Raw genomic sequence first — 26,890 nt, 5'->3', positions numbered from 1 at the left:
CACAACCCATTGTTGAACTGTACTACGGGAGCAATCTCTTTCCCAGCTAAGGAATGCCAGCACCACAAGATTCAAGCTGCTCTCCTCTCTCCAGCAACCAACGCAGTCACGGAAGCAGGGGGGGTCCAGTTGCCAGCCAAGTATGCAGATTTTGCAGACGTTTTCAGCAAACAAGAGGCCACAGCACTACCCCACCATAGGGACTGTGATTGCACCATTGAGTTGATACCAGGAGCCAGGATTCCAGCAAGGAAACAATATCCCATGTCTCCCAAGGAACTAGCCACCTTAAAGGATTACTTGGATTCTAATCTCCAAAAGGGGTTCATCCGATCATCTACTTCCCCAGCATCTGCTCCTACCTTCTTCATACCAAAGAAGCCTGATCCGTTGGCACCTGCAAACCAGGAGACACCCATGAGAGTGGTCCACAATTTCAGTTTTTTAAATAAACTCACAAAGAAAGAAACTTATCCACTGCCCCTAATATCTGATCTGCTGGATCGCTTACAGAAAGCACGCATTTTTACCAGGTTGGATCTCAGGAATGCGTACAATCTGATCCGGATGAAAGAGGGGCATGAATTTACCAAACCTTCGACACCAGGTTTGGTAAATTTGAGTACCTTGTTTTGCCCTTTGGCTTGTCTAATGCAGGAGCCATATTTTCCCTATTTATGAATCAAATTTTCTCTGATTTACTAGATAAGTATCTGGTCATTTATCTAGATGACATATTAATTTTCTCTGAGGATGCTACAACTCATGTAACCCATGTACATAATGTCTTACAAAGACTGAGAGAGAACAAGCTATTCGCCAAGCTAGAGAAGTGTGCCTTTGATTTAACTGAATTACATTTCCTGGGCTATAAAGTATCAACAGAAGGCATATCCATGGATTCTTCTAAGGTCCAGGCAATTCTCTCTTGGCAACCCCCCCGAAATGTGAAAGATGTACAAAGGTTCCTGGGGTTCTGCAATTTTTACAGGAGGTTCATAAAAAATTTTAGTGACAGAGCTAAGCCCCTCACACAGCTTTTGAAGAAAGGATCAAAATTCATTTGGGGGGAGAGAGAGCAAGCAGCCTTCCAAGAATTTAAGCAACTCTTTGCATCCCAGCCACTGTTAAGACACCCTGATCCCACGAAGCAATTCATAATGCATTCAGATGCTTCCGATATTGCCATTGGGGCGGTGTTATTGCAATATACAAACAAAACCGAGAATACATTGCTTCCGTATGCCCTTTTTTCACGCATGCTCTCACGAGCAGAGAGAAACTATGATGTTTTTAACAAGGAGTTGCTGGCAATTAAAGCAGCATTCCAAGAGTGGAGGCACTGGCTAGAAGGTGCAACCTTTCCTGTGAAAGTTTGCACCAATCACAAGAATTTACAGCTTCTACAAAACACCAGATCCCTCATCCCACGCCAAATCAGATGGAGCCAGTTTTTCTCCCGTTTCAATTTTGTTATTTCTTATGTTCCCGGGGGCAAAACTGCTTGGCAGATGCCCTGTCTCGATCCTTTCAGGCAACCCCCGCCACTCACCAGGAGGTACAGGCTACTATATTACAACCTCACAACTTTGATCAGTCTATGAGGGGGAACCAAACAGAGATTTTAGCAGCTGGCAGCCAAGCAGAGGACCTATTTACAAGAGTCAGAGCTCAGCAGCAACAGGACCCATATGCCAGGGCCAGGATGGATGACCTTCAGAGGGGCCCGCAAGACACTGCCCCCCCATTCAATGTGGAGGCAGGAATCTTCTGGCATAGTGGGCGATTATATATTCCCCCTTCATTGAGGGAAGAAGTACTGAGACTTTGCCATGACCATCAAACGGCAGGCCACGGAGGTGTTTTCAAAACTCTCCATAGAGCTCTGAGAGACTACTGGTGGCCTAAGATGACTGCAGACATAAAGGGTTACGTTGCTTCTTGTCACACCTGCAGACGAGCCAAGCCTCTCCCAGGGAAACCCACAGGACTCTTGCAACCCCTACCCACCCCCAGTAGGCCTTGGGATACAATCTCCATGGATTTCATCACTGATTTACCCCCGGTCCAGGGGCTGACTTCCATACTAGTAGTGGTGGGCCTTTTCACAAAAATGGTGCATTTTATTCCTTGCAAGGGCCTCCCATCTGCACAAGTCACAGCGCAGTTGTTCATGGACCATGTTTTTAGGTATAGAGGCATGGTGAATCACTTGGTGAGTGACAGAGGCCCACAGTTCACTTCCAGGTTCTGGAGGGCCCTTTTCCAGTCATTAGGGGTCCAGATCCACCTGTCATCATCGCATCATCCTGCTAGTAACGGGCAAGCCGAAAAAATTAACCAATGGTTACAGCAGTATCTCAGGTGTTACACCACTTATCAGCAAGACAATTGGCCAGCCCTGCTCCCCATGGCAGAATTTACTTATAACAACTCTGTGCAATCCTCGACCAAGATGTCCCCTTTCCAGGCACTCTACGGGGTTAACCCTCGGGTGTTGGCCACCTCCTCCCAGCTGCGGCTGATTTTCTTAAAGAGCAACAAGCTGCACAGGAGTTGTTAAAGGAGCAGCTGAACAGGGCAAAGAGTGCTTACAAGAGAGCTGCAGATGCTCACAGACAAGAGGAGCCAGCGATTGCAGTAGGAGACAGAGTGTGGCTCTCTACCAAGTTTTTGAACTCTACCAGACCCTCCAAGAAATTGGACTCTAAGTTTGTGGGCCCTTTCACTGTGGTACAGCAGATAAATCCAGTGGCTTATCGCTTAAAGCTACCAGCGTCCATGAAAATCCATCCAGTGTTTCACAGATCATTGCTAGCCAAAGACCCTCCCCCAAGTACCTTACGATCACAACTGCTCCCCCCACCTCCAGTAATTGTGGAGGGGGAGGAGGAATACGAAGTTGAGGAAATTCTGGACTCTAGGAGGAGGGGAAGGGGCATCCAATATTTCATACACTGGAAAGGGTACCCTGAGAAAGAGCGCACGTGGGAGAATGCCAGAGATGTACATGCTCCAGCACTGATTCATTGATTCCATCAGCTTTTCCCTCACAAACCCGAGCCTTGCACTCTACCAGAGATTCCTCACTTGGATGAGCAGGCAGAGGAATTTGTAAGTTTGCACCTTCCACCCCCGCCTGAAGCCTTGACTCCAGTTACAGAGGAGGGGGGGCCCCACAGCCCTCCACCTCAGGCGTGCATTTCCCAGTGGGGAGGGGGGACGACTCTTCTAATTATCTAGCTATTTTCCAGCAGCGGCCACCTGGGCCAGAAGCATTATCAGACCTGGAGAGCAGCACTGATTCATCCTTGGAGTTTTCTTTTGAAGACTTTCCATCGTTGCCCAGTTCCCATGGGAGCTTAGAAGGAGACGGTGAATCTTATCAAGACTCTGGAGGGGAGGGGGCTGAAATGGAATGTGAATCAGGAGGGGAGGGTGATGTCATGAGTAAGGATGGCGAGCAGGGGGCTCCCATCCAGGCTGTAAAGCGCATGCGTAGTACTGAGGAATTAAGCAGCCACTCAAAGAGACACAGATCAGGCCCGCCTTAGCCTTTGGGCTTTATATGTCTGGGTTTTTCCCACACTTATTCAGTTTGTTAGGATTCTGTTTATGTAGCAGTAATAAACATTAGAGTACTACTCCTCGTCTCAGCGTGTGTCTCACTGTTAGGACACAAAGTCTTTCACTCCTTCTACATTTCCTCCCTCTATTTGCCAGTTATCAATCAAGCTGGTTGCCATAATCTTGGTTTTTTTGAGGTTTAGCTGCAAGCCAGCTTTTGCACTTTCTTCTTTCACCTTCATCATAAGGCTCCTCAGTTCCTCTTCGCTTTCAGCCATCAAAGTGGTATCATCTGCATATCTGAGATTGTTAATGTTTCTTCCAGAGATTTTAACTCCAGCCTTGGATTCCTCAAGCCCAGCATGTCGCATGATGTGTTCTGCATACAAGTTGAATAGGTAGGGTGAGAGTATACAGCCCTGCCGTACTCCTTTCCCAATCTTAAACCAGTCCGTTGTTCCGTGGTCTGTTCTTACTGTTGCTACTTGGTCGTTACACAGATTCTTCAGGAGGCAGACAAGATGACTTGGTATCCCCATACCACTAAGAACTTGCCACAATTTGTTTTGGTCCACACAGTCAAAGGCTTTAGAATAGTCAATAAAACAGAAATAGATGTTTTTCTGAAACTCCCTGGCTTTTTCCATTATCCAGCGGATATTGGCAATTTGGTCCCTAGTTCCTCTGCCTTTTCTAAACCCAGCTTGTGCATCCGGCAATTCTCGCTCCATGAACTGCTGAAGTCTACCTTGCAGGATCTTGAGCAGTACCTTACTGGCATGTGAAATGAGTGCCACTGTTTGATAATTTGAACATTCTTTAGTGTTTCCCTTTTTTGGTATGGGGATATAAGTTGATTTTTTCCAATCTGATGGCCATTCTTGTGTTTTCCAAATTTGCTGGCATATAGCATGCATTACCTTGACAGCATCATCTGGCAAGATTTTGAACAGTTCAGCTGGGATGCCGTCATCTCCTGCTGCCTTGTTATTAGCAATGCTTCTTAAGGCCCACTCAACCTCACTCTTCAGGATGTCTGGCTCTAGCTCACTGACCACACCGTCAAAGCTATCCCCAATATTGTTATCCTTCCTATACAGGTCTTCTGTATATACTTGCCACCTTTTCTTGATCTATTCTTCTTCTGTTAGGTCCTTGCCATCTTTGTTTTTGATCATACCCATTTTTGCCTGGAATTTACCTCTGATGTTTCTAATTTTCTGGAAGAGGTCTCTTGTCCTTCCTATTCTATTGTCTTCTTCCACTTCCGCACATTGCTTGTTTAAAAATAATTCCTTATCTCTTCTTGCTAACCTCTGGAATTTTGCATTTAATTGGGCATATCTCCCCCTATCACTTTGCTTTCCTTCTTTCTTGGGCTACTTCGAGGGTCTCAGCAGACAGCCACTTTGCCTTCTTGGTTTTCTCTTTCTTTGGGATGTATTTTGTTGCTGCCTCCTGAACAATGTTGCGAACTTCTGTCCAGAGTTCTTCCGGGACCCTATCTACTAAGTCCAGTCCCTTAAATCGATTCTTCACCTCCACTGCATATTCCTTAGGAATATTAGTGAGCTCATATCTAGCTGATCTATGGGTCTTCCCTAATCTCTTTAGTCTGATCCTAAATTGTGCAAGAAGACGTTCGTGATCTGAACTACAGTCAGCTCCAGGTCTTGTTTTTACCGACTGTATAGATGTCCGCCACCTTTGGCTGCAAAGGATGTAGTCAATCTGATTTCGGTGTTGTCCATCTGGTGAAGTCCATGTATAAAGCCATCTCTTAGGTTGTTGGAAGAGAGTGTTTGTTATGCAGAGTGAGTTGTCTTGGCAAAATTCTATCAGCCTATGGCCTGCTTCGTTTTGTTCTCCCAGGCCATGCTTACCTGTAATTCCAGGTGTCATTTGACTGCCCACCTTAGCATTCCAGTCTCCCGTGATGAAAATAACTTCTCTTTTAGGCGTGCTGTCCAGTAGGTGCTGCAGATCCTCACAGAACTGCTCTACTTCAGCTTCTTCAGCATCTGTGGTTGGGGCGTATATTTGGATCACTGTGAGGTTAGATGGCTTGCCCTGAATTCGAATTGAGATCATTCTATCGTTTTTTGGATTGTATCCAAGCACTGCTTTAGCCACTTGACTATTAATTATGAAGGCTACTCCATTTCTTCTGTGGTCCTCTTGTCCACAGTAGTAGATCTGGTGGTCATCTGATGTGAAGTGGCCCATTCCAGTCCATTTCAGTTCACTGACGCCCAAAATGTCTATCTTTAATCTTGACATCTCACCAATAACCACATCCAATTTGCCCTGGCTCATAGATCTTACATTCCAGGTTCCAATGGTGTGTTGATCCTTAGAACATCGGATTCGCCGTTCACCACCAGCACCGTCGGCCGCTAGCCGTCCTTTCGGCTTTGAGCTAGCTGCATCATCATGTCTGGGGCTAGTTGAACTCATCCTCTGTTCCTCCCCAGTAGCATTTTGACCATCTTCTGAGCTGGGAGTCTCATCTTCCGATGGTATACCGACATATCTCTGGTTGTACTGATCCATTTAGTTTTCACGGCAAGAATACTGGGCTGGGTTGCCATTACCTTCCCCAGGGATCGCATTTAGTCTGACCTCTCTGTCATGACCTTCCCGTCTTGGGTGGCCCTTCACGGTTTAGCTCATGGCATCATTGAGGTGCTCAAGCTCCAGCACCACGACAAGGTAACGATCCTTTGCTGAAGAAAAATAAGCAGAGCAACAGTAAAAGAGCAGGTAAAAGTAAATGGTAAGGCTGAGTGAGAAAGTTATTAGATTTTATCAAGGATATTTGAAGTCCAGAGAAAAGAAAAGCATTCTTTGAAACTTGCAAGAGCTGAGTCAGATGGTCTGAACCTGAACTATCCAAAAAGAAAAGTTCAAGACTTGGCCTGATCCTGAAGTGTAAAAAGGTCTCTGGATTCCAGACTCAGAACTTCATCAAAGCTACATACATGTCTTCCACTCACCTTGCTTGCTGATATCCTTCATCTGATTCACCTCAGGTAAATATGTATTTAAGATGGAGTTAAGAAGAAGAAAGAAGGTGGCAAGACATGGTCATACCTTATTACTATCTCCTTAGATATATATTTTACTGACCTCATACAACTACTGTGAAAAAAATTGGCTTAAAAACAGCCAACGGGTAAAGAGAAAAGATGCTCATGCCAGATCCAAAACACCTCTGTTCACTTTGGATCAAAATGATACACACTACTAGTTCCCAATAATTAAGTGGAAGAGACCCACATGCTCATTGCTCTTGTGCAATATATGCCAATGCTAATGGGTTAGCATCAGCAAATTCTGTCTAATTAACCCTACTAGAAATGCACATACAGTAATTTTAGATTTAATTTTTATAAACTCAAGGATCAGTCCAGCTGTTTAGAGACCTCAGAAAGATACACAGATTTTTGAACTGACAGGACTAACAATGAATAACTAATGGATTAACATGAATAACGAATGAGGTATATTACACCAATCTTCTTAGCTTAATATTCTTCCCTGTGTGGCAAATTATTTTATTTCCATTTTAGGGTTGCTGCAGTTGACAAAGCAATAAGTAATTCAGAAACATAGCTATCATCCTGTTCATTCATCTATGTGGACGAATTTTCTCTGCAACTTTTCTCATTGGCTACTTGGACTTGGCTTCCAGACTCAACCATATAGCATAGCATATATTACTATCTCTCAACCTATGCCACAATGTGATACTATGGTAGTAAAATAAGGGGTGACCCTATGAATGTTATCTTGAGAAAAGGCAGGTTAGATTGTAGATCTGATCTGGAAAAATCCAGATGATGGCAGTAAATAGATGCTGAAAACTCAAACTTTTTCCCTCCTGTGGTGTCCAGAGTTTTGCAGCACAAATCTAGTAATCCTCATACAGATCTAGTGCATCTCCCAACAATTATGGTTAAGCCACACACTGGGCTTATCCTTACGTCCTGCTAACCATGGCATGAAGGCATCCCAATAACTGGTTTTACAGGAGCAGCCTTTGTCTCAGCTCCAGCTGATCACAGAGGCAGCAATTACCTTCTTTTTTGGCCCTGGAGATTTTTCAGTGGCCAAAAGATGTGTAAAACCAAGTAGAAAGCTGCTAATGTCCTCATTCCAATAGGCACCACATGGCTGCTGGTCATTTATAAGAAAAATACACACATTCCAAAAGAGAAGGAATAGTGGCTGATAACAGCAAACTTCCCCTGTCTGCAAAAACTAACGAATTTTTTGGAAAGAAGAAAATAAGTGGATAGTTTGCAGCGATATTGTATTAAAATGATCTATCTTGTCAACCTGAAAATGTTTCAGTCAAATCACTAGCAGACAGTCAAGCACAGAATTCTTTATTCTTTTCTCATTTTTTCTCTCACAGAGTTGCGTTTGCCAGAACGCAATCCTGGTACTCTCAATTAATCTAATATATTGGTTTTGCACTAACCGCACAAGCAGATTTCACACGACACATTAGGCTAAAATGCAACCAGCTTGATTGTGCTATGATGCGCCATGAGAACGTATCCACAAACTCACAAAAATCCGCGCGTCTTTAAAACAGTACAGGATTTTTTCTTCCTGCAGCTGACTAACGCTGCCTGCTCTTCTAACAAAGCGACAGAACTATTCCTCCTTGGCAGTCTAAATTTAATGCTACCCTCTTTCACCAAGCAGTGTCGCGAAGCAGAGCTACCTTTAGAAATCCATTTTCCTCTTTTTCCCTTCTGCTCTAATCTCGCGGGATCCTAGCTTTAAGAATTGATGCGAGATTTTAGCTGTTTGTGGGTGCGCCGCTGGGAGTGTGGAATTCTTGTTCACTCCGACGTCTCCTTCCCTCATATTCTTTACGTTTTGAATACACGCAACAAAGTAGTTTGCAGACAACGTGACCCCGACTAGAGCGCGGCTTTTAAAATATGCAATGTATCGCCACAGTAAGGATACCTACCAGATCTGAGCTGCAAAAATCCAAATGACCGCGAAATGGCAGCAAATAGCTACAGTAAACTCTGAGCCATTACTGCCATCCTGTGGTCTGGAGTTTGGCAGCTGGAATCTGACTCGAGACCTGTGGAAATGCATCATGTGAGAACTGGGCGGAGCTCCTTGCCTCTTACAGCAGTTGGCGCAGGAAATCATCGGAGGAGGAAGCGTGGCTTGTAAGTAACACCAGTGTACGGAAGGTATCATTTGCCTTTCTACTAAAAGCAAACAAGGAATTGCACCGAGTTGATCCCGGTAGCTTAAATTCTGTGAATTCTCAGCAAAACAGAAAGGGAAAGATAAAACGGGGTAGAGTTCTTGAAAAGCCAAAGAAAAAGGCAATTCCAACGTTATCCAAGTACCGGAAGCTTTTGGATAGGCTACTTGGCCCGACCTTGTGCCCTCCAAGGGTGCTAGAATGATATATGCCAGCATTCTTGTCCACAGAGGAAGCTGGCTGGGTATTCTGCAGGCTGTAGTCCTGTGGGTTACAAGGTTGAAGAAGGCTGGATTGAATTCATCCTGTCTTCAGTCACTGAAGTAGTTTTCACCTACTTGCTCCTTTCTAGGTAAGATGCCTAGCAATCTTGGAATTATAGGAAGTGTAGTCCATCATAGTCTGGCACGATTCAGTAGTCAGCAGATCAGGTGGCAGGAAAAAGAAGCCTGAAATACAATTATCAAATTCACATTAAATAAGTCATCCCATTAAAAAAAATTTTTTTTGAGTGGCTTGGCTTCAGAACTAAACCATCTGCTAGGAATGCTTCTAGTAATAAAAGCACTACATGGTACTGCAAAATGAAAACACCATAGCTATTTTCAGGTGTTGTAACACAAAGGTGGGCAGTCTGTGGACTTCAGTTCCCAGCTGCCTGAGAGATGCTGGGGTTTGTAGTTGGAATTTAAGGAAATGGGCAACACATACTTTGAGATAGTAGATACAGCTTAGTGTATTGGGTTAGGTTCAGGTCCTTTTAAGTCTTGCTATTGAAAAACCCAGTCTTCTTACCCGGAATATTTATTTACAGAGTTATGCTGAGAGTAGTTTTTAAACCTCAGAATGAGGTTCACAAGTCTATTCCTTGTGTAAAAATCACAGTGAGGAAGCAGACATGCACCCCAAAGCCTTGGGTCTGTATGTTCTGTCCAATGAAAACTTCATTTGCTACAACATCTGAAAGGGAAGCCTGTATGTTTATTTTTACAGTTTATTCTTGTCTTTTTGCTCAGGGGACAAATACAAAAAATAAAGCAAAATCTGTTGGGTTCTTGGTGTTCTCTGAGCTTGGTTGTTTTCAGGCAGATGTTTCATTAGCAGACTGGGTAACATCAGTGCACTGTTGTTACCTAACCTGCTAATGAAACATCTGCAGGAAAACATCCAAGCTCAGAGAACACCAAGAACTCGACAGTTCAACCCTACAGATATTCTCTACTATTGAGAACAAAAATCCTTAATAACTCATAAAAGCAATTCAATTTACTGTTAGGCTGAAATGACCTGGCTGATAACCAGTATGTCTTTCAACATAGGCATATAATGTGTTCCTGCTTATTGCCCACTGGTAGTAATTATGTCACATTTTGCCCAATTGAAGCTTCCAGATGTTGTTTAAGGGTAGTCCCATATAAATCACATTTCATTAGTCAGATTAAGATGTAGTCTTCTGTCTAGCCAATGCAGGAATGGTCAAAGCTGCTGGACTAGGTGTAACCCTTGTTCCCACATCCTGAGGATCCAAAGACTGCCGAGGGTCAAGGAGGCTGTAGACTTATACTTTCAGGAATGTGCAGTTCTCTTCCAGAATAAGATGGACACCAACTCGAGTCTGCTTTCCTACCGACTGGTAGCACCTCTGTAAACATAGAGTTGAGGATTCCACATGATTGGAATTTCCAGCCACAGTGGAAGCTTTCATGTAAACAGCTGAACATGAATGGGCATTATTTTGCAACATGAAACTGAATGTGTGAGCTTCAGTGTGAGGCTACTAAATGCACCAAAAATCATGGATGGAGCTGATGGGCATGGTCCCATTTTCCCCTCTATAACCTGACATAGGCTTCAAGATTAGCTTTGTTAATTGCTTTTGTAAATGTTTTTATGGGTGATGATCCATTTTTTTAAAAATTACCTTATCCTTGTTTTGAATTACTGCTTTGATTTTAAGGTAAAGGTAAAGGTTTCCCTTGACGTAAAGTCCAGTCGTGTCCGACTCTAGGGGGCGGTGCTCATCTCCATTTCTAAGCCTTGGAGCCGGCGTTGTCATAGACACTTCCGGGTCATGTGGTCAGCATGACGACACGGAACGCCGTTACCTTCCCGCCGAAGCGGTACCTATTGATCTACTCACATTTGCATGTTTTCGAACTGCTAGGTGAGCAGGAGCTGGGATTAACAACGGGAGCTCACCCCGCCGCGCGGTTTCGAACCGCCAACCTTCCGATCGGCAGCTCAGCGGTTTAACCCGCAGCGCCACCGCTTTGATTTTACCTAAATGCTAATTGTAACAAATCAGAATAAAGGGGGAAATCATATAGTAATAATAGCATGAGGGCTTTGTAAGTATTTTGATATGTCATTTGTTCAATGGACTCTCTCCTTCCAGTGCTGCCAGAAGAAAAGGAATCCAGAGAGTTCCGTACAGAAGTCAAGCCAGAGACTAAAAGCAGATGGAGAGCTGGCAAGGGATCCCCCACTCTGTTAGCAGTAATACAACAGATCTAACCATTGGCTTTACTTCTTCAGCAGTCGCTGTTGTCTTATTTGGAACAAACTTCGTACCAGTGAAGAAGTTTGACACTGGGGATGGTACATGTTCATCCTAAAACAAAATTACTGATACCATGCTGTGTGCAAATAGTTGGTACTTCACCTACTTTGACCCAAGAGTCCCTTTGAACCAGTGTTTCTCAACCTTGGCAACTTTAAGACGTGTGGACTTCAACTCCCAGAATTCCCCAGCCAGCAGTGTTGCCAAGGTTGAGAAACATGGCTTTAAACAATTCCAGGTGCTATCTCCCTGGCATGAAAGGGCAAATAAAGGATACTTCTAGGTGGACTGAAGCATTTCAGTAACCCAGAGGTGCATAGAGTTCCAAAAGTTTCTGCAAAATTATTATTTTAATGTAACATAAAGGAAACATTATGAAATGTATCTTTATAAGTACTTAGCTCATAATTATATTAATTGTGTTTAATTTAAATAAAATTAAATCAACTCTGGTTTTGTCATGGCTTAACCCACTTACTTGCCCTTGTCTCACCTATTTTTTTAGAGTGCAGCCCACAGCCTGAAACAAGTTGCATTCTCCAGGATAATTGCCCTTTCAACAAAATGAGTAGTTGATATTTCTTGTTTATTATTGTGTGGCACATAGGATCTAGATAAATGGTCTAGAAGCTATTTTGTTCCCCTGGATAAAGGAACAGTGTCCTCCATTTCAGTTCAGTTCAGTTCTATTTCAAGTAAAAGGGTATTTCCTGAATATTGGTTTTTCCATAATGCAGGACTGAGTTGTGTGTTATATTAAGCACATTATTTTTAAACAGCATGCTTAGGTGAGCCACTTTTATTTTGAGTGAAAAATTGCAATGGGGTCTGGACTTAGAATGTGCTCCCAGATTGACCCCCCATGCCCGACTCAGTTTTCTCTCTCTTCACCAGCTGCTATTTACCCTCAAGGATGCTGTTTATTATGGACTTTTGGAGGTAAAGGACAGGCTGGTGATGGTCAGCAGTATCTAGGCAGGGCACATATTTTGGAACTTCAGAATAGAAGAAGCCAGCTTAACAAACTTTTGAGTATTTTAATATGTAGTTTGATCAGACAACCTCCTGGTTCAGTGGTTTTACTTCTTCACCTTACATTGCTCTGTGATCTTTTCCTACATTCTTTTTGATCATATTAGTGCATCTCTGCATATTCCCAGGGTATAGCTTTTCAGATTACTTCCACCACCACCATGCCTTATACTTTTTCTATTTTGAGGGACCTCTTTTTTCCATCTGTCTTGAGCATCTAGACTTTTTTTAAAAACACTTTTACTGTCCTTAAAGTCTGGGTGAAGCTGAACAGTAGCTAACATGCCCTTTTACTTCTGGGTTTGTTTGTTTTTTTATTTTTTTGTCCCGCCTTTGTGATTTTTATAAATATGGCGGCGAATATACCTAATACTCCTTCCTCCTCCTATTTTCCCCACAATAACAACCCTGTGAGGTGAGTTGGGCTGAGAGGGAGTTGGTGGCCCAAGGTCACCCAGTGGCTTGCATGCCTAAGGTGGGACTAGAACTCTCAGTCTCCTGGTTTCTAGCCCAGCACCTTAACCACTAGACCAAACTGTTGCTGCAGTTTCATTTTGAATATTCCATGACATCACAGATGCTTTAGATGACTAAAGAGTGTTTCACCACTGCAAAAATCTGCACTATACACAAACAAACCCATATACACACATTTTATTGATTATTATCAATATTTTTTTTGTTCTTCTTTTATTCTAGGAATGTTCTTCCAGTGGATTCTTTGTGCTGCTATCTGGATTGTTTCTTTAATTGTTAACCTGATTCAGAACAGCCCTAGATTTTGGCCTCTTGCTATGGTTGGTGGCTTTTTATGGGCTACAGGTAATGCTGAAATAATTCTTCAAAATTTAATACAGAAAGATCTATCACAGTTTACAGGAGGGTTGTAAAATATTACAGGAGGGCTGAGCTCAACAACATACTGAGTCGTAATCTGAGTTACAACACACATTGTCACATCTGTGTGACAAGGAACCAGTGGCTGTGTCATTCATGACACCTGTATTTTTCCTCACTGAAACTTTGTGATTAGCAATAGCAGAAGTACAGCTGGACTCCACAGGCACTTGTTTTAAAGGACAAGTGAAGACTTGCTTGTTCATCTGGGCATTTGCAGGGGAACAACTGCTCTGAAACCTAAATGATTTTTAACTTTTTATTATCTTGTTTTATGGCAATTTATTTTGTTTTTAATGGTTTTATGTACTTGTCTTTATTGAAAACTGTTCTTAATTGTTTTTGTATGCCATTCTGGGCTTCTTCAGAAAGAATAATGCAATAATGACGTCAATAAAATAGGTTAGGAAAAGATTCTCATTCTCTACATTAGAAAATAAAAATGTGCATTTATTTAAAGTATGGGTTATATTTTAAAGGTGTATATATCAACCAGAGCACTTAGCTATGATAATATAGTGGGGTAACCTAAAACCCTTCAGAGGAAACATTTGTTGTGTCCTGCACACCAGGAGCATCTTCCTCATGTGGTGAGGGTCTCTGGGTGTATTGGGTATGTCAGGAGAGCTGCTTCGTACAGTTTTTCTAATTGTTCAGTATCTTCCCTTGCATACAAGATTGGAATGTGTAATATTTGTGAATTATGCTTCATTTCACTGTAGTCAGTACAGAGCATGGCTGAGGAGCATAGCAAGAAATACAGCTAGTCAGCAAAATCTCACAAATCCCTTCTGTTTTTGAATGTGTAAGAGTTATGCATGTCCAATATTCAGACAAATTTTGATAGAGGAAATATCCACCAAACCATAATGTGCATTAAAGTATGACACTAGTGATAGTAACTATTGTAGCTCGTTACAATTATACAAATACTTAGGTATTACTGCTTCTGTCTAATCAGTGGGTTTCATTCTTCTGTGCAGGTAATGTAACAGTTGTCCCAATCATTAAAACCATTGGGTTAGGCCTTGGCCTTTTAATCTGGGCTTCTTTTAACTTGCTAACTGGCTGGGCAAGTTCAAGGTAACATACTGCATGCTTAACCTTTACTCTGGGGAACCGTGCATGTATTTGTACCATTTAATCAAAGATCAGAAATCAACTTCTTGGAGGAACATTTTTTTTCCTGTCTATATCATACCTGCTTGTAATGAATTGTGCAAGAAGATTGCATTCTCTTGCTCACAAGATTAGATTTAGAAATACGGGGCTGCTTAAATTTGAATGTAATTCGGTGAAAACGTTGGAACAGTCAGGCATACGGTGCAAGACCGAACAGCATTTCGGTCTGTTATACATAGGGTCACCATGAGCTGTAAACGACTCAACGGCAACTAAGGGGGACAACAATTCCATATTTATTTGCTCATATGGTGGCTTCAAGAAGTTACCAACCTCATTTGTCAAATTCTTCCCCCTCCCCGCAAAAAGCCTACTACATTGGAAAAGTTCACCATAATATAAAAGCATATAGAAATGGTAATTGGCATGAAGCATGTAGTAAATGCCAGTCGGTTAGTGGCAATTACATGTTTGTATCCTAGAACAGCTTCAAAATTTTTCAAAATTTTCAAAATAGCATTCACTCCGAATAGTATGATATTTCAAGTATTTAAATGCTTAGATCAGGGATTGCAACGCTGACTCCTTCAATGTTGTTGAACTATGGCTCTCACTGTGCATGCTTTCTGATGTTGAATATATCATTCAGCGACATCTAGAGGACCACACATTGCTCATCCTTGATGTCAGTGGTATAAGGGAGCAAAACAATGTTATCTGCATGGATAGATTTATTTGTATATCTGTATGTAGCAGGAGTAGTCAAACTGCAGTTATGGTGTTTCCCTAGTTAATGCTTTCATTGTGCTTGTTCTGAGAGAGAGAGAAATAATGTACTTGTGCAAGAGTTATGATTATTACTAAATACCTCCTTATTCTTTTCCTGTGCTCATTTCATTTTTATAACTTAAAAAAATCATTGTGAAATTTGGAGAAAATAATACATGTCTTTAATTTCCCATTTCATAGATTTGGTTGGTTTGGAATTGACCCAGAAGAAGTCAGAAAACCAGTTCTGAATTACATTGGAGCAGCACTCGCAGTACTGAGGTTTTTAAAAGCAGCATCATTTTCTTAATGATTATAGTATTTACATTTTAAAATATCTGCAAGTAATCATTCAAAATCAAATGAATCAAAGTGTACCTATTTTATTCTTGTGACCTAAGCTACAATCCTAAACATGCTTTACTAGAAAGGATGTCCCACTAGATTCCTGTCTGTGTTCCAAGTAAATAAAAATTAGATTGGATTGTTTTTAAATTAATGTATGGAAAACATGTAAATATTTTTGTTTGCATATTAAAGAGTAATATATCACAGCAGATAAAGAAAAAAAACCCCATATAGCTTAAATGTATAACACACAACTATATGGATAAACTATATAATCCTGGGCTTAGTGTTTGATGTTTTCTCTTTGCAGTTCCATCATATTTCTTTTCATAAAAAGTGATGTCCATAACTCTTCACCATCTTCAGAAAGCACTCCGTTATTAAGAGAACAAGTATGTTTCTTTTTGTTGTTGTTACAGTTTTCCAGATGGTGGCTAAAACCTATTAATTAGTTTTCCACTGACAGAGCTTGCTTCAGCAGCACAATTAGCCCAGATAATCTCCTTGCCTTCAGAGCTGCTATGCAGAGAGGATGTAAAACAGTGTGTCTCAACCCCAGCGACTTTTAAGATGGGTGGACTTCAGCTCCCAGAATTCTCCAGCCAGCAAAGCTGGAGAATTCTGGGAGTTGAAGTCCACCCATCTTAAAAGTCGCTGAGGTTGAGAAACACTGATGTAAAAGTACCATCACGTGACACTGGATATCACCCCAGTAAACGTATGCCTCTGTTGTGGAACAAACGTTAATATGCAGTTTATTCCAACTACTTACCACCCAAAGCTTTGTGGTAAACCCTGTAAGGTGCAAACCTCCTTTTCGCCTGAATCAAATAGATTCCTGAAGGAATGAGTTTCAGACTGCTGATTTTCCCTGTTGTAGATCTACTCAAACAGGACTTTTCAAGAGCTAGATTACATGTTTATCAAGGGCTGAATAACTAATGATATGCATGAAGTGAGAACATGCCTAACTGCTGGTATGATCTTTGGAAGCATCTGTTTGTTCTGTTGGATATTTGGCAGATAGCTATCATATCCTCTTTATCTGAATTGATAGTTTGTTTAGTTGTTTGCTTGCCAGTGACTGATCCTACCATTGCTTGAAACCTGGATTTAATTAGTAACTATATATTTTAATATGTTTTCTGGCTTTTATCCTTGCTTGTGAACCACTTTGAATTAAATCACCTTGTGTTAGGAAGGTGGAATTAAAATACTTTAAGGAAAATTTTGTTGAATAAGCCTATAATATATACTTTAAGTATATTAAGTATAATAAGCCTCCACTTAGTTAAATATATATTAAGTAAAAAAAAATCTGTTAAATAAGCTTTAATAACAGAGAGTTTGAACTTTCTTTCCATAACTAAAAAAAGATGTGGCAAGCAGAGAGCATTGAAAATGATCATAAATTAGTCCTAATATTAATATTAACATTAGTATCACAGCTTTCTTCCAAGATTTATATTCTTTTCCTCTTTCTTGTTTAATCCTTACAACAGTTGTGTGAAATGGTCAATGCTGAAAAATAGTAACTGGCCCAATGTCATCCAGGGAACTTTACGGTTGAATGGGGTTTGGAACCATGATGTTGACAGATTTGTAGAAGATTAAGTTATTGCACTATGCTGGCTTTAGAAAAGTCTTACTAGGAAAAGTGGCTGAAATTGAGGATGGCCGGTTCTGTGTTCTTAACCTCCATTTTGTTACAAGGATAACATTCTAGTATCTGCCAGTACAGTATATTTTAATTTTATTCACAGACATAATAGGAACTCTTGTGCCTTTTGTACAGGAGGCGTGGAAGTGTCTGGATCAATACTGCACATAGCCCTGTGAATGGAGAGGATAGATAGTGCATATTAATTGTGTTTACATCATATCATTACAGCTGGGCTGAATATCAGTGGCTGTGAACATCAGTGCACAGCTTCAGAAAAGGAGGAACAGCTACTGAATGGTTGAGTCTGGGGGAAAATGCTGGGGATATACACCTGTATACTGTCAGAGAAGATGTGTTAATAGGTTTTACATCCAACTATTTTGGAAAGAAGTGGGACAGTCCTTTCTTCCATCAATGTATAACAAACAATTTTTTTGTTACAGAAAGCATATTAACAGTTTAATTCAATACATGTCTCCTCACATTTCATTTAGGGAGATGTGCATTGATTTGCAACTTTAAATGAAATGTTACAAAATAATTTATAATACACTTAATTATTATAAAAGCTGATATAAAGTCTTCAATTATGCAGGGGAATGTATTTATTTGGATTTTCAAAAAAGATAGTTTTCACCTGTACCACTCAATTCCCTTTTCTAATAGAGTCTTCTCAAGTATAGACTGAATCCAGGTTTGGATGCATTCAGATGCATTTGAAAACCTTGAATTAAATGTTTTGATTTTCATCAACAGTCTATCAACACTTCTGAGTACAGAGTCGAAAACAGGAATGATGTATCTTGGGTGGACAACCTTTCTCCCTTGGGAAAGAGAATGGTGTAAGTTCTGGGCATCTTTCTCCTGCCATCTTTCATTCTCTGTGACTTGCATTCTGTGATAGTTGTTAGACAAAAGAGATGGCAAACTCTAACCATTTGGTTGCAGTCAAGAACATTTGCTGTTTCTTCCTAGATGAGAATTTTTGATAAGCAGCAGCTGTTGTCCAACAGTGCTCTGTTTTCTGTGATTCATGTGCAATTAATGTTGCCACTCAGGCAATCTCAAATATTTTTGTCTTTCTTTTCCTGCAAGAGGCTGCTCTCTGGCTGTAATAGCTGGGATATTGTATGGCTCTAGTTTTGTACCTGTGCTTTACATCAAGGACCATGGCAGAAGAAATGGGACCATGTATACAGGAGCCAGTCAATTTGGTAAAAGCAGATGACTTCTTCTGAAAGTAATGTATTCTAGAGGAGAACTGTGGCCATTTATGGTAGATGGAAGTGGGGGGAGAATTTTTACGCATGTTTCCTTTTACATCCCTGATGCCACCTGCCTCAGTAGTAGATTTCAGAGCACTTTTAGTGGACTTTGTTGTCCTAAAATTAATTGCTTATTTAGTAAAATAAATATGTATTATGGAGTCCTTGGTGCTTTCTGAGCTTGATTGTTTTCTTGCAGACATTTAATTGTCCAAACTGTACTGAAGATATTGCCTAGTCAGGCAATGAAACATCTTCAGGAAAACAACCAAGGTCAGAGAGCACCAAGGACTCCACAGTTCAACCCTGAGCTACAGATATTCTTTTCAATTGGTAAATGTGTATTATTTGGCTTGATCCTAAAATTATTGTATTATATTTAAAAGTATTCTTACTTAATAGATTTTAAAGTATGGCCACTTGGGTGATACTACTACAAAATATCACATTAGTAAAAATTTACTGATTTATACAGGTTAAGAAAATATGCTCATTTTAAATAAAATATAGTATAATATGCTGATTACACTAAAATATATAAATATGCTGCCCTTGTTATTTGCTGAGGTTCTCTTCCAGCCAAACAACTGCAAATAACTAGACTATGGAAACTGAGACCATGAAAAAATGTATTTTATATATATGCAATTTGTACATGTTACAACAAAAGGCACCCCAAATTGTGGGAAAATGAAATTGGTTACCATAGCTTCAACATTAGGTATATATTTTATAACCCTGGATACATGAAAGTATGGCTAGTGAAACTGAAGATAATGAAGACCACCTGTATAGTGTTCTCTTTATCTTCTGTGGGTGTGTTTTGTTTGTTTTGTGGATTTCAAGGGCAGACTAACAGCGTCAGGAAGAGGGGCTCCAAAATCTTTAGACTTGTCCTCTCCTTAGCATACTGGGCAATCTCTCTTTCAGATCTGAATGGATTGCTGCCCATTCCGTTGTATTTTCTGTCCTCCGAAACCTAGCCAGTCTAGCCAGAGGGCAGACAAGACGCACTATCCGGTACAGAAGACAATAAATTATTTTTTTTCTTCTATAGTGAAAATTACAATGCTATCTGAAGCAATAGTGCTTGCAAGTACTGCTTATCTTCAGCATAAGAAATGAACTCTTGTGCATCAGTTTTTAAGATATAATTTTAAGAGAATAAAATGGCTTCAGTGTGTGAATGCATTGTCTTAAAATAGTTATTTAGTATTCTGAAAAAATAGAATTTTTAAGAAAAGAAAGAAAAAAGACTGCAGGGAGGTTGTTGGGGGACAGACTTTTTTCTATAATGTTTCCATTGTTTTATGGTCTTTAGCATCTGTAACTATCAGTAGGCCCCGTTCTCTGGAGGCAACTCACAAAAGGCTATAATATCTGCTGCTAGAATTTTATTGCTTCACAGTTTCCTGAAAAGGTTGTGGTAATAGGAATGGGAGATTCTTTTTGCTCAGTGGTCATTGCTACTAGAAGCCTTGTAGCCCAGGGAGTTCTCAACTTTCATGGGTCTTCTAGTTACACTGGTGCTTATTTTTGTTAGGATATGAAAATGTTGCTTAATTAGAACTAAATCCCCCAGTTAACACACAGTGAGTGACTGCAACATGTGATCTTGCCTAAGTAATCACATCAGTGAATAACATTGGTGAACTTCCTAAACATATTTCCTAAATATATATTTATATATTGTATATCCCTTGATATTTATTTCAGACTTAGATTATGTATTTGCCCACTTCAGCGGCATCTTCCTTACAAGTACTATCTACTTTTTGATCTACTGTGCGGCAATGAAAAATAACCCTAAGGTTTATCCTGCAGCTATAATACCAGGTATAATTATCATGTGAAAACAAATGTCTTATTCAAATCTGCAATCTAGTTGGAATACTGTATGTATCTTATAAGTGAGTACCAGGATAGCAGGAAGTCTGCTATCCTGGGCATGATTTTTAGTGCCCTTTGAGATCAGATCCCTTTCTGTGAATATTAATTTAATGTAGTGTGCTTGTTCATGTTCATAGAGAAAAGACACACAGTAGGTGGAAAAATAAATCCCTTTAGCTCATTCTGCTGGAGCTGGAGCTGCAGAAGTATTGGCTCTCTGCATGTTTCTAATGTGAAACATAGAGATAGCAAGCAAAATATTTCTTTCACTGGATGGGAAGACTAATACAGGATTATTATAAGAATTAGAACTAAATCATGCATATAAGCACATGAAAGCACAATACTATATTGCGCATGTGATCTCTAGGTTAAACATGAATTGCTTCTTTCCCTGTGTGACTCCCCTCCAGCCTTATGTAGTTTTTGTAGCTTAGATTCTGTGTATATAATAATACATAGCACTACATCCCCAGATAGCACTGACCTGACAGGATATTTGGGTGCACAGGGAAAGCTCAGGATTTGCAGAAATATCCCCCTCCCTCCTATAAATAATAAGGAAAGAAATCAAGGAAGGAAATCCCAAAGATGAGAGAGTTTGGAAGGGCCATGAATTGGTGTGTCCTTGAAAGGGCATGGTATGCTGGCAAAAATATTCAGGAGCTATAGTAATCTTGTTTCTTACCTCTTGTCAGGATTTATTTCTGGCATATTATGGGCAATAGCCAATTGCTGTTGGTTCATCGCAAACCACTATCTCAGTGCTGTTGTGAGCTTCCCCATAATCACCGCTGTAAGTATCAGAGAAATCACTCGGTTAATAAATGGGAAGGGGCACCTGCTGAAGCATCTCTTTTATGGAGGTTTCATGCTGCTCTTAAGCTCTTCCTGTGCAACACACTATATGTTATGCTATTCCTTAGGAGAATATAATTTGATCTCAAATTTTTAAACTGACTTTCATCTGGCTCTGCTCACACAGATGGTTTTGCTTATGCAAGGCAGATGGCTGGTGGCCCCAATCTATAAAATAATAAAGGAGGATTCAAATAGAGCAGGACAGAGCAGTCCTATTTTACCAAGGTCCTCCTAGCTGAGACTTATAGGGCAGACATAAGTGTTGGTATCATCCTGGATTGTTCTGTTGTTAACTCTAGGGTAGGGCCAGGGACCTTACCTTTGAAGCCTAGGGGGACTTTCCAAGCTCAGGATCCCACAAACTTACAAAGTGCTAGCTACAAAGGCTGGCAAAGCTGAAGATCTGATCTCAGATTTCTGTTCCTAGTATCGGAGTCCTGCTGCAGCAGCCACACAATTATGAGGCCAACCAGATAATTCTGTTTGTTTTCAAAGCAATCATAGAGAGGGGAAGCCAAGCATCCCCACCCACCCACTGACCCCACAAGGTTCAGTGTTCACAGCTGCTGCAGTTGACAGACACCTGATGTAAAAATCATGATGGGGAATGGGCTAACAACTTTCTCTTTTTTCTCCCACCTCTTCACAAAGAATATATCACTGTGGAGGGAAGTAATAAGAAAAGAGTGTCCATCCCGCCCCACATATATGCAAGTAATTGTGCAACTCGGTTGTTGTACTGATTCTACTGATACATAAAATAACAGTGAACATAAAAGTAGTCAGAGCCTTTCTGAGATTAAAAGTGTAGAGCACAATTGAGATCATGTCATTAGCAGAAAAGAAATTGGATAGCTTGGAAACAAGCAAAGAGGGTTTTGGGGGTTTTTTCATGCTTCCTAATCTTTGGTGCTCCCAGTGGTTTGGTTTGGTTTTTTCCAGTTTTGTCATCAGTAAAAACAGCAAAGAAATGCCCCAAGTCTGTGTCTATGATGACTACAGAGCAAGAACTGAGCTTTGTTTCAAACTGGTTTTGCTATAGACTTGTGCAAAGGGATATATTTCACTTCTAGAATCTGGCCAGGACCGTTTCTGTCATCTGTTCTTTGTCATTCATTACTTTAGTACAACTGTTTGTTTTCCAGGAATGTCTGATGTCGTCTTAGTACAGCTGCTGAAATATATAGATGAAATCAGTTATAAACAACAGAACCAGCTAACACATTATCCATTCTAAACCATTAAAGATTGCAAAGGGGGATTTTTAATGAATGCAATGCTAATTTGGAAAAAGGCTCTTACTCAGGGTTCAGCAAGGGAGGAGATTATACCCACAGTCTTCTATCCCTTACCCCTTGCTGTCTCTCATCCCCTCATTTTCTGTTTCCCCTGAGTTTCTCTTTTCTCTCCCCTCTGCTTAGTGTCTCTTTTTCTGTCTCCTAGTTGTGTGCAGATAAAAACTCAAAGAAAGGAATAGCCCCTAACATAATATGGCTAGTTTAAAGTACAAGCTATGCCCAGAGGCCAATAAAGTTTGAGATAATCGTAATCTAAAATCTTTTTGATGATTGGTTCTTGCTCTTTCTTAAAATGTTACTTTCTTCCACTTTCTTTGCCCTGTTTTAAACACGTACAGCCCTTTACCAAATGATTACCTTTTAGCGGATGCAAGACTGAAGCAAAATACATAGATAAGAATATCAACAAAAGCATGAATAAATGTTATATTCATAGACACTGTTCATTAAATGTGTCTTCTAGGGTCCTGGTTTTATAGCTGCAATGTGGGGAGTGTTGGTGTTTAAAGAAATAAAGGTATGGAACACAACAATTGAAACCTATTTTGCCCACCATACAGTATCTTTATTTGTCCTTCAGATGTGACATTTAGTGTATTTTTAAAAAATGGGGACAGCAAGTTAGATAACTGAATTGCATATCTATTTCTTCCATATTTCTCTAGAACTTCAGTAGTTGAGGTTCTCATGTCTTCTAGGTGAGATGTATCAGCTGAGATTTGAATGTTTTCTGAACCAGAGCATAATGTGATGTCCAGAGCTGCTTACTGCTCTTAGAGACTGCCAAAATTTTTACCAGATTCTCATTTTGAATATGACAGATGGGGAAAATTAAGTACATGCCTGAAAAATAATTGGATTAAGAGGCTTACATTTAATCTCATTTAAATGTAAATGAAATGAATTAAAATTTAATTTATGTCCTAGTTCCACCCATTGCTTTTTGAAGTGCAGCCTCTGAAGGCCAAAAGTGACCCTCAGTCTAAAAAAATGTATATGCCATTAAAAAAAAATAGGCAATCATAACCTTGCCACTAATATTCTTATAAAATATATTCTAGTAGGTGTACATCTGTACCATAAATTTGTTGATTGGCAAACATGCCAATACTTGTTTGTGATTTCTACAAAATAATGTTATTTCTCATCTTGTTCCCCTTTTCCCATCCCACAATGTTTATGCAGGGACTGAAAAACTACCTGCTGCTCTTAATAGCATTCTGCACTATTTTGGCTGGATCCCTCTCTACAGCTTTTTCTAAAGTGTGAAGAAACATCTTTTGATCCAGCAGATGGCAGCGCTAGTTAATACATGGAAGACTTTCAAGAAGGTTGCATCTGCTCTTTGTGGGGTCACTGATATCTTTGTTCTCACCAGAAAAACAGAAAACCCTCTTTTGCTTAATGTATAACATTCACTGTGGTCTTTCTTCATTTTTAAAAATAAGAAAATCAGTTTTTTAAAGCAACCTTAAACCTGGACCGTTATGAGATCAAACGTATAACAAAGGCATTGATGCTGTAATTTTTTTTACCTTGTTGTTTGTTACTATGGGGTGGGGGGTGGGAGAGAGAAGGAAAAATGTGGAAGGGAGGGAGGGAGGGAGGGAGGGAGGGAGGAAGGAAGGAAACTTACCATCTATTTGTCCTACCTTTTCCCATTCCTTAGTTATTTTCAGTACACAGATTCACATAAAAAATTGGAGATCCAAAATTATTTTCATTACTTAATGATACCTGGATTGGACCTGTAAAATTTTAGCCTTTTGTTTTCTAACAGGCTGACAGTAGGACCATGAACAGTTTGCTGTGTAGGCCATGGTGAGATTCTTTAGTGTACAAATTCAAGTGGGTTTCCTGAAGTTAAGCAGGCGCAGGGATGTCATCTGGGAACTCTTGTTTATAGTATGATGGGTTCTTAATACAAGAGGTGTGGAATATACTACATTAAAGAAATAACAGCTTATGGCATGTATCATTGTGTAGAGAGCTCACCATGAAGTATTTTGACTGAAATATTACATCTTTTATTTATACCTATCTTTCTACCCTTGCAAGTACTTAGGGCAGCTGCTTTTAAAATATATATTAAAAGTTTTAAAAAATTAAAATAATCAATTTAAAGCCTCTTAGAATGTACAATCATGGTGAAGACACAATGGCAAAATAAAGCCTCAAGTTCTCAGAGGGGATTATAGTTAGTTTTACAAGTGCAAACCTAAATAAAAAATACCAGGGAATAGGTTGAGTAGAAATAATGGGAACAGGCCTGGAATATGATTTGGCCTGTTCCATGTGCTCACAGGAGACTCTGCACCCCTAGTTTGGCAAAATAGGACCAAAGCTGTATATTCCTCACCCTGATGTAAGCAGATCTCTATGCAGAAAACCACAGTTCAAAAGAGCTCAAGCTACCAGAAGGAAGATAGTCTCAATAGAGCGATGTGATAATGAAACTAGTTACCTAGAGGGTTGATTGGCTTTTGAAACAGGAAGTACGCAGGAACAATAGAGGAAGTATGATCCCAGATAAATGGGGTCATTGGGTTTTTTTAAAACTTCAATAGACTCACCTGTCTTAGCAGAATAGACCTAGCTTGCAGCATATAAATATAAATAAATACAAATTATAAACTTTAGTACGATTTAATGCGCAGAAATGTATGTGCAGAGAAAATGTCAAATTATGGAACACGTACAATTAAACATCACAAAATGTTCCACATTTCAGTTTTTTCATATTTTCTTTGGACTTTTTTTGTTAAGTGTGTAGCTGCTGCAGATGTTGCTGTTTCTTTTCTTGATCTTGATGACCGTTCATGTAATATTAACATTAAAGCCTTATAAGTCCTTAAGGCAGTGATTTCAAGCATGTGGCCCTCCAAGTCATTTTCTGCTGTTTGCAACAATATGGAAGCTGGCGGTGCTATCTAGCAAGACCAGGGTGCTGAACACCTCATAGAAGCTCAGCCTGGGCTGCAGGAAGTGCTCCATGAAGAGGAGAAGCCTAGTGGCTTGCTTCAACCCAATCCAACCTAACCTAACCCAGTGGATTTCCCATTGGCCAGACCATGCAGTTGGCACCTGAGAACCTCTTACTGAGTTGTTTGGTCTTTGTTAAAACTCTCTCAACGGAACAGAACAGTTACAGCAAAATGTCTCTGATACACAGAAATAAGAAATCAAGAGTTACTGTTAAAATTAGGAGTAAGAATTTTTCTCCCCACAAATGCCCATTTTCACTTTTATAAAACTTTGCTGAGTAGTGTGGTTGTGGTATTGGTTGACATTGATTCCCCTCTCACCAAGTTGACCAAGTTTCCTTTTGTTAAGGTCTGACCTGGATGTTTGGTGAAGTAAAACTATTGATCTTTCTCATTTAGGCAACATTCAACAATTTGTTTGACAGAGCTGAAGGAAGAGGACAACAACACATAATAAATAAAATTATAGTCCTTGCACATTATTTGTTCCATTTCCAATTCTGGCCCATCTGCTGCCTTTAATTATATTTCAGGCAATTTCTAGGTAACAAAAATACCATCTGCCATGTCTGTTACCCCACTGATTTTATGTATCTGTGGTCTGATAAATAAAGATATGACAGTAATTACTTTTGGCTCAGGCAGGAAGATATATCTCAATGGAATTTATTTTCTAGAACCTTTCTATTATATTGGTTAAGATCCAATTTTATTTATGTAGCTTGTGACCAACTCAGCTATTTCTGGAGATACGTCTCACATAATTTTTTAGTGATTTCAGCTTTGGTTTTAACAAACATGTCTTTATAATTTGGAGGAATTTTCTAATCCTAGAGATAGACAGAGGGAATGCCTCCAAGTTAATTCTGTTACATTGCTTAAAGCAGGAGCAAGTGGCGTGTGTTGCATATGGCCTCCAAACTCCTTTCCTTGTGGCCCAGAACCCCTAAAGAGAATACTCTTGAAATTTAGTGAGAAAACTAACAAAAAGATAGAGTCCGTCTTGGGGGGGAGAAATAAATAAATAATAAATAAATATAATCTGTAAAAAGTTACTTCTAAAAGCATAAGCAAATAAAAATTCATCCCCAAATCCAAGATCCACTTGAATATCATTGCCATACCACAGAACTATTGGGACTTTGGGCTGCAAACTCCCATCAACCCCCCCCCCCCCGCAAATAGGTTACAACTTGTTATCTATGCCAACTCAGCTTCAACTCTTGTAGGTCTTTTTGGACTCAAAAGCCCTGGCAACTGACCCATGCATCCTTATCACTTTGTATCTAAGCTACTGGAACACATTGAACACAGGGCTGCTTTTGAAGATAACTTGGAAATTCAGATGGTCCTAAGAAGCAGATTTAGCTATGCAACGCTAATGCTACATTCA

The 26,890-nt window shown here is 40.1% G+C and overlaps 1 protein-coding gene across 3 annotated transcripts; it reads left to right on the top strand.

Annotated features, from left to right (window-relative positions):
* The first annotated feature begins 8,401 nt into the window (after positions 1 to 8,401).
* TMEM144 (transmembrane protein 144) lies at positions 8,402 to 24,055 on the top strand. Of its 3 annotated transcripts, none has more exons than XM_063309642.1 (12): positions 8,402 to 8,768; positions 11,205 to 11,407; positions 13,101 to 13,223; positions 14,282 to 14,381; positions 15,390 to 15,470; positions 15,847 to 15,928; positions 17,956 to 18,041; positions 18,295 to 18,413; positions 20,181 to 20,300; positions 21,053 to 21,150; positions 22,977 to 23,030; positions 23,699 to 24,055. In XM_063309642.1, exons 2-12 carry the CDS (start codon positions 11,269 to 11,271, stop codon positions 23,780 to 23,782), a joined length of 1,086 nt encoding a protein of 361 aa, XP_063165712.1. In that variant the 5' UTR covers positions 8,402 to 8,768; positions 11,205 to 11,268; the 3' UTR covers positions 23,783 to 24,055. The 3 variants fall into 3 exon arrangements, with proteins under 3 accessions (XP_063165712.1, XP_063165711.1, XP_063165713.1); XM_063309641.1 differs by having other exon boundaries at positions 8,402 to 8,792; XM_063309643.1 differs by lacking the exon at positions 20,181 to 20,300 and having other exon boundaries at positions 8,402 to 8,792.
* Positions 24,056 to 26,890: the final 2,835 nt, after the last annotated feature.

This window comes from Candoia aspera, chromosome 8 (assembly GCF_035149785.1).
Source record: "Candoia aspera isolate rCanAsp1 chromosome 8, rCanAsp1.hap2, whole genome shotgun sequence".
NCBI classification, from domain to species: Eukaryota; Metazoa; Chordata; class Lepidosauria; order Squamata; family Boidae; genus Candoia; species Candoia aspera.
The sequence above is the reverse complement of the archived record's forward strand: the minus strand, read 5'-3'. Positions and strand labels throughout refer to the sequence as shown.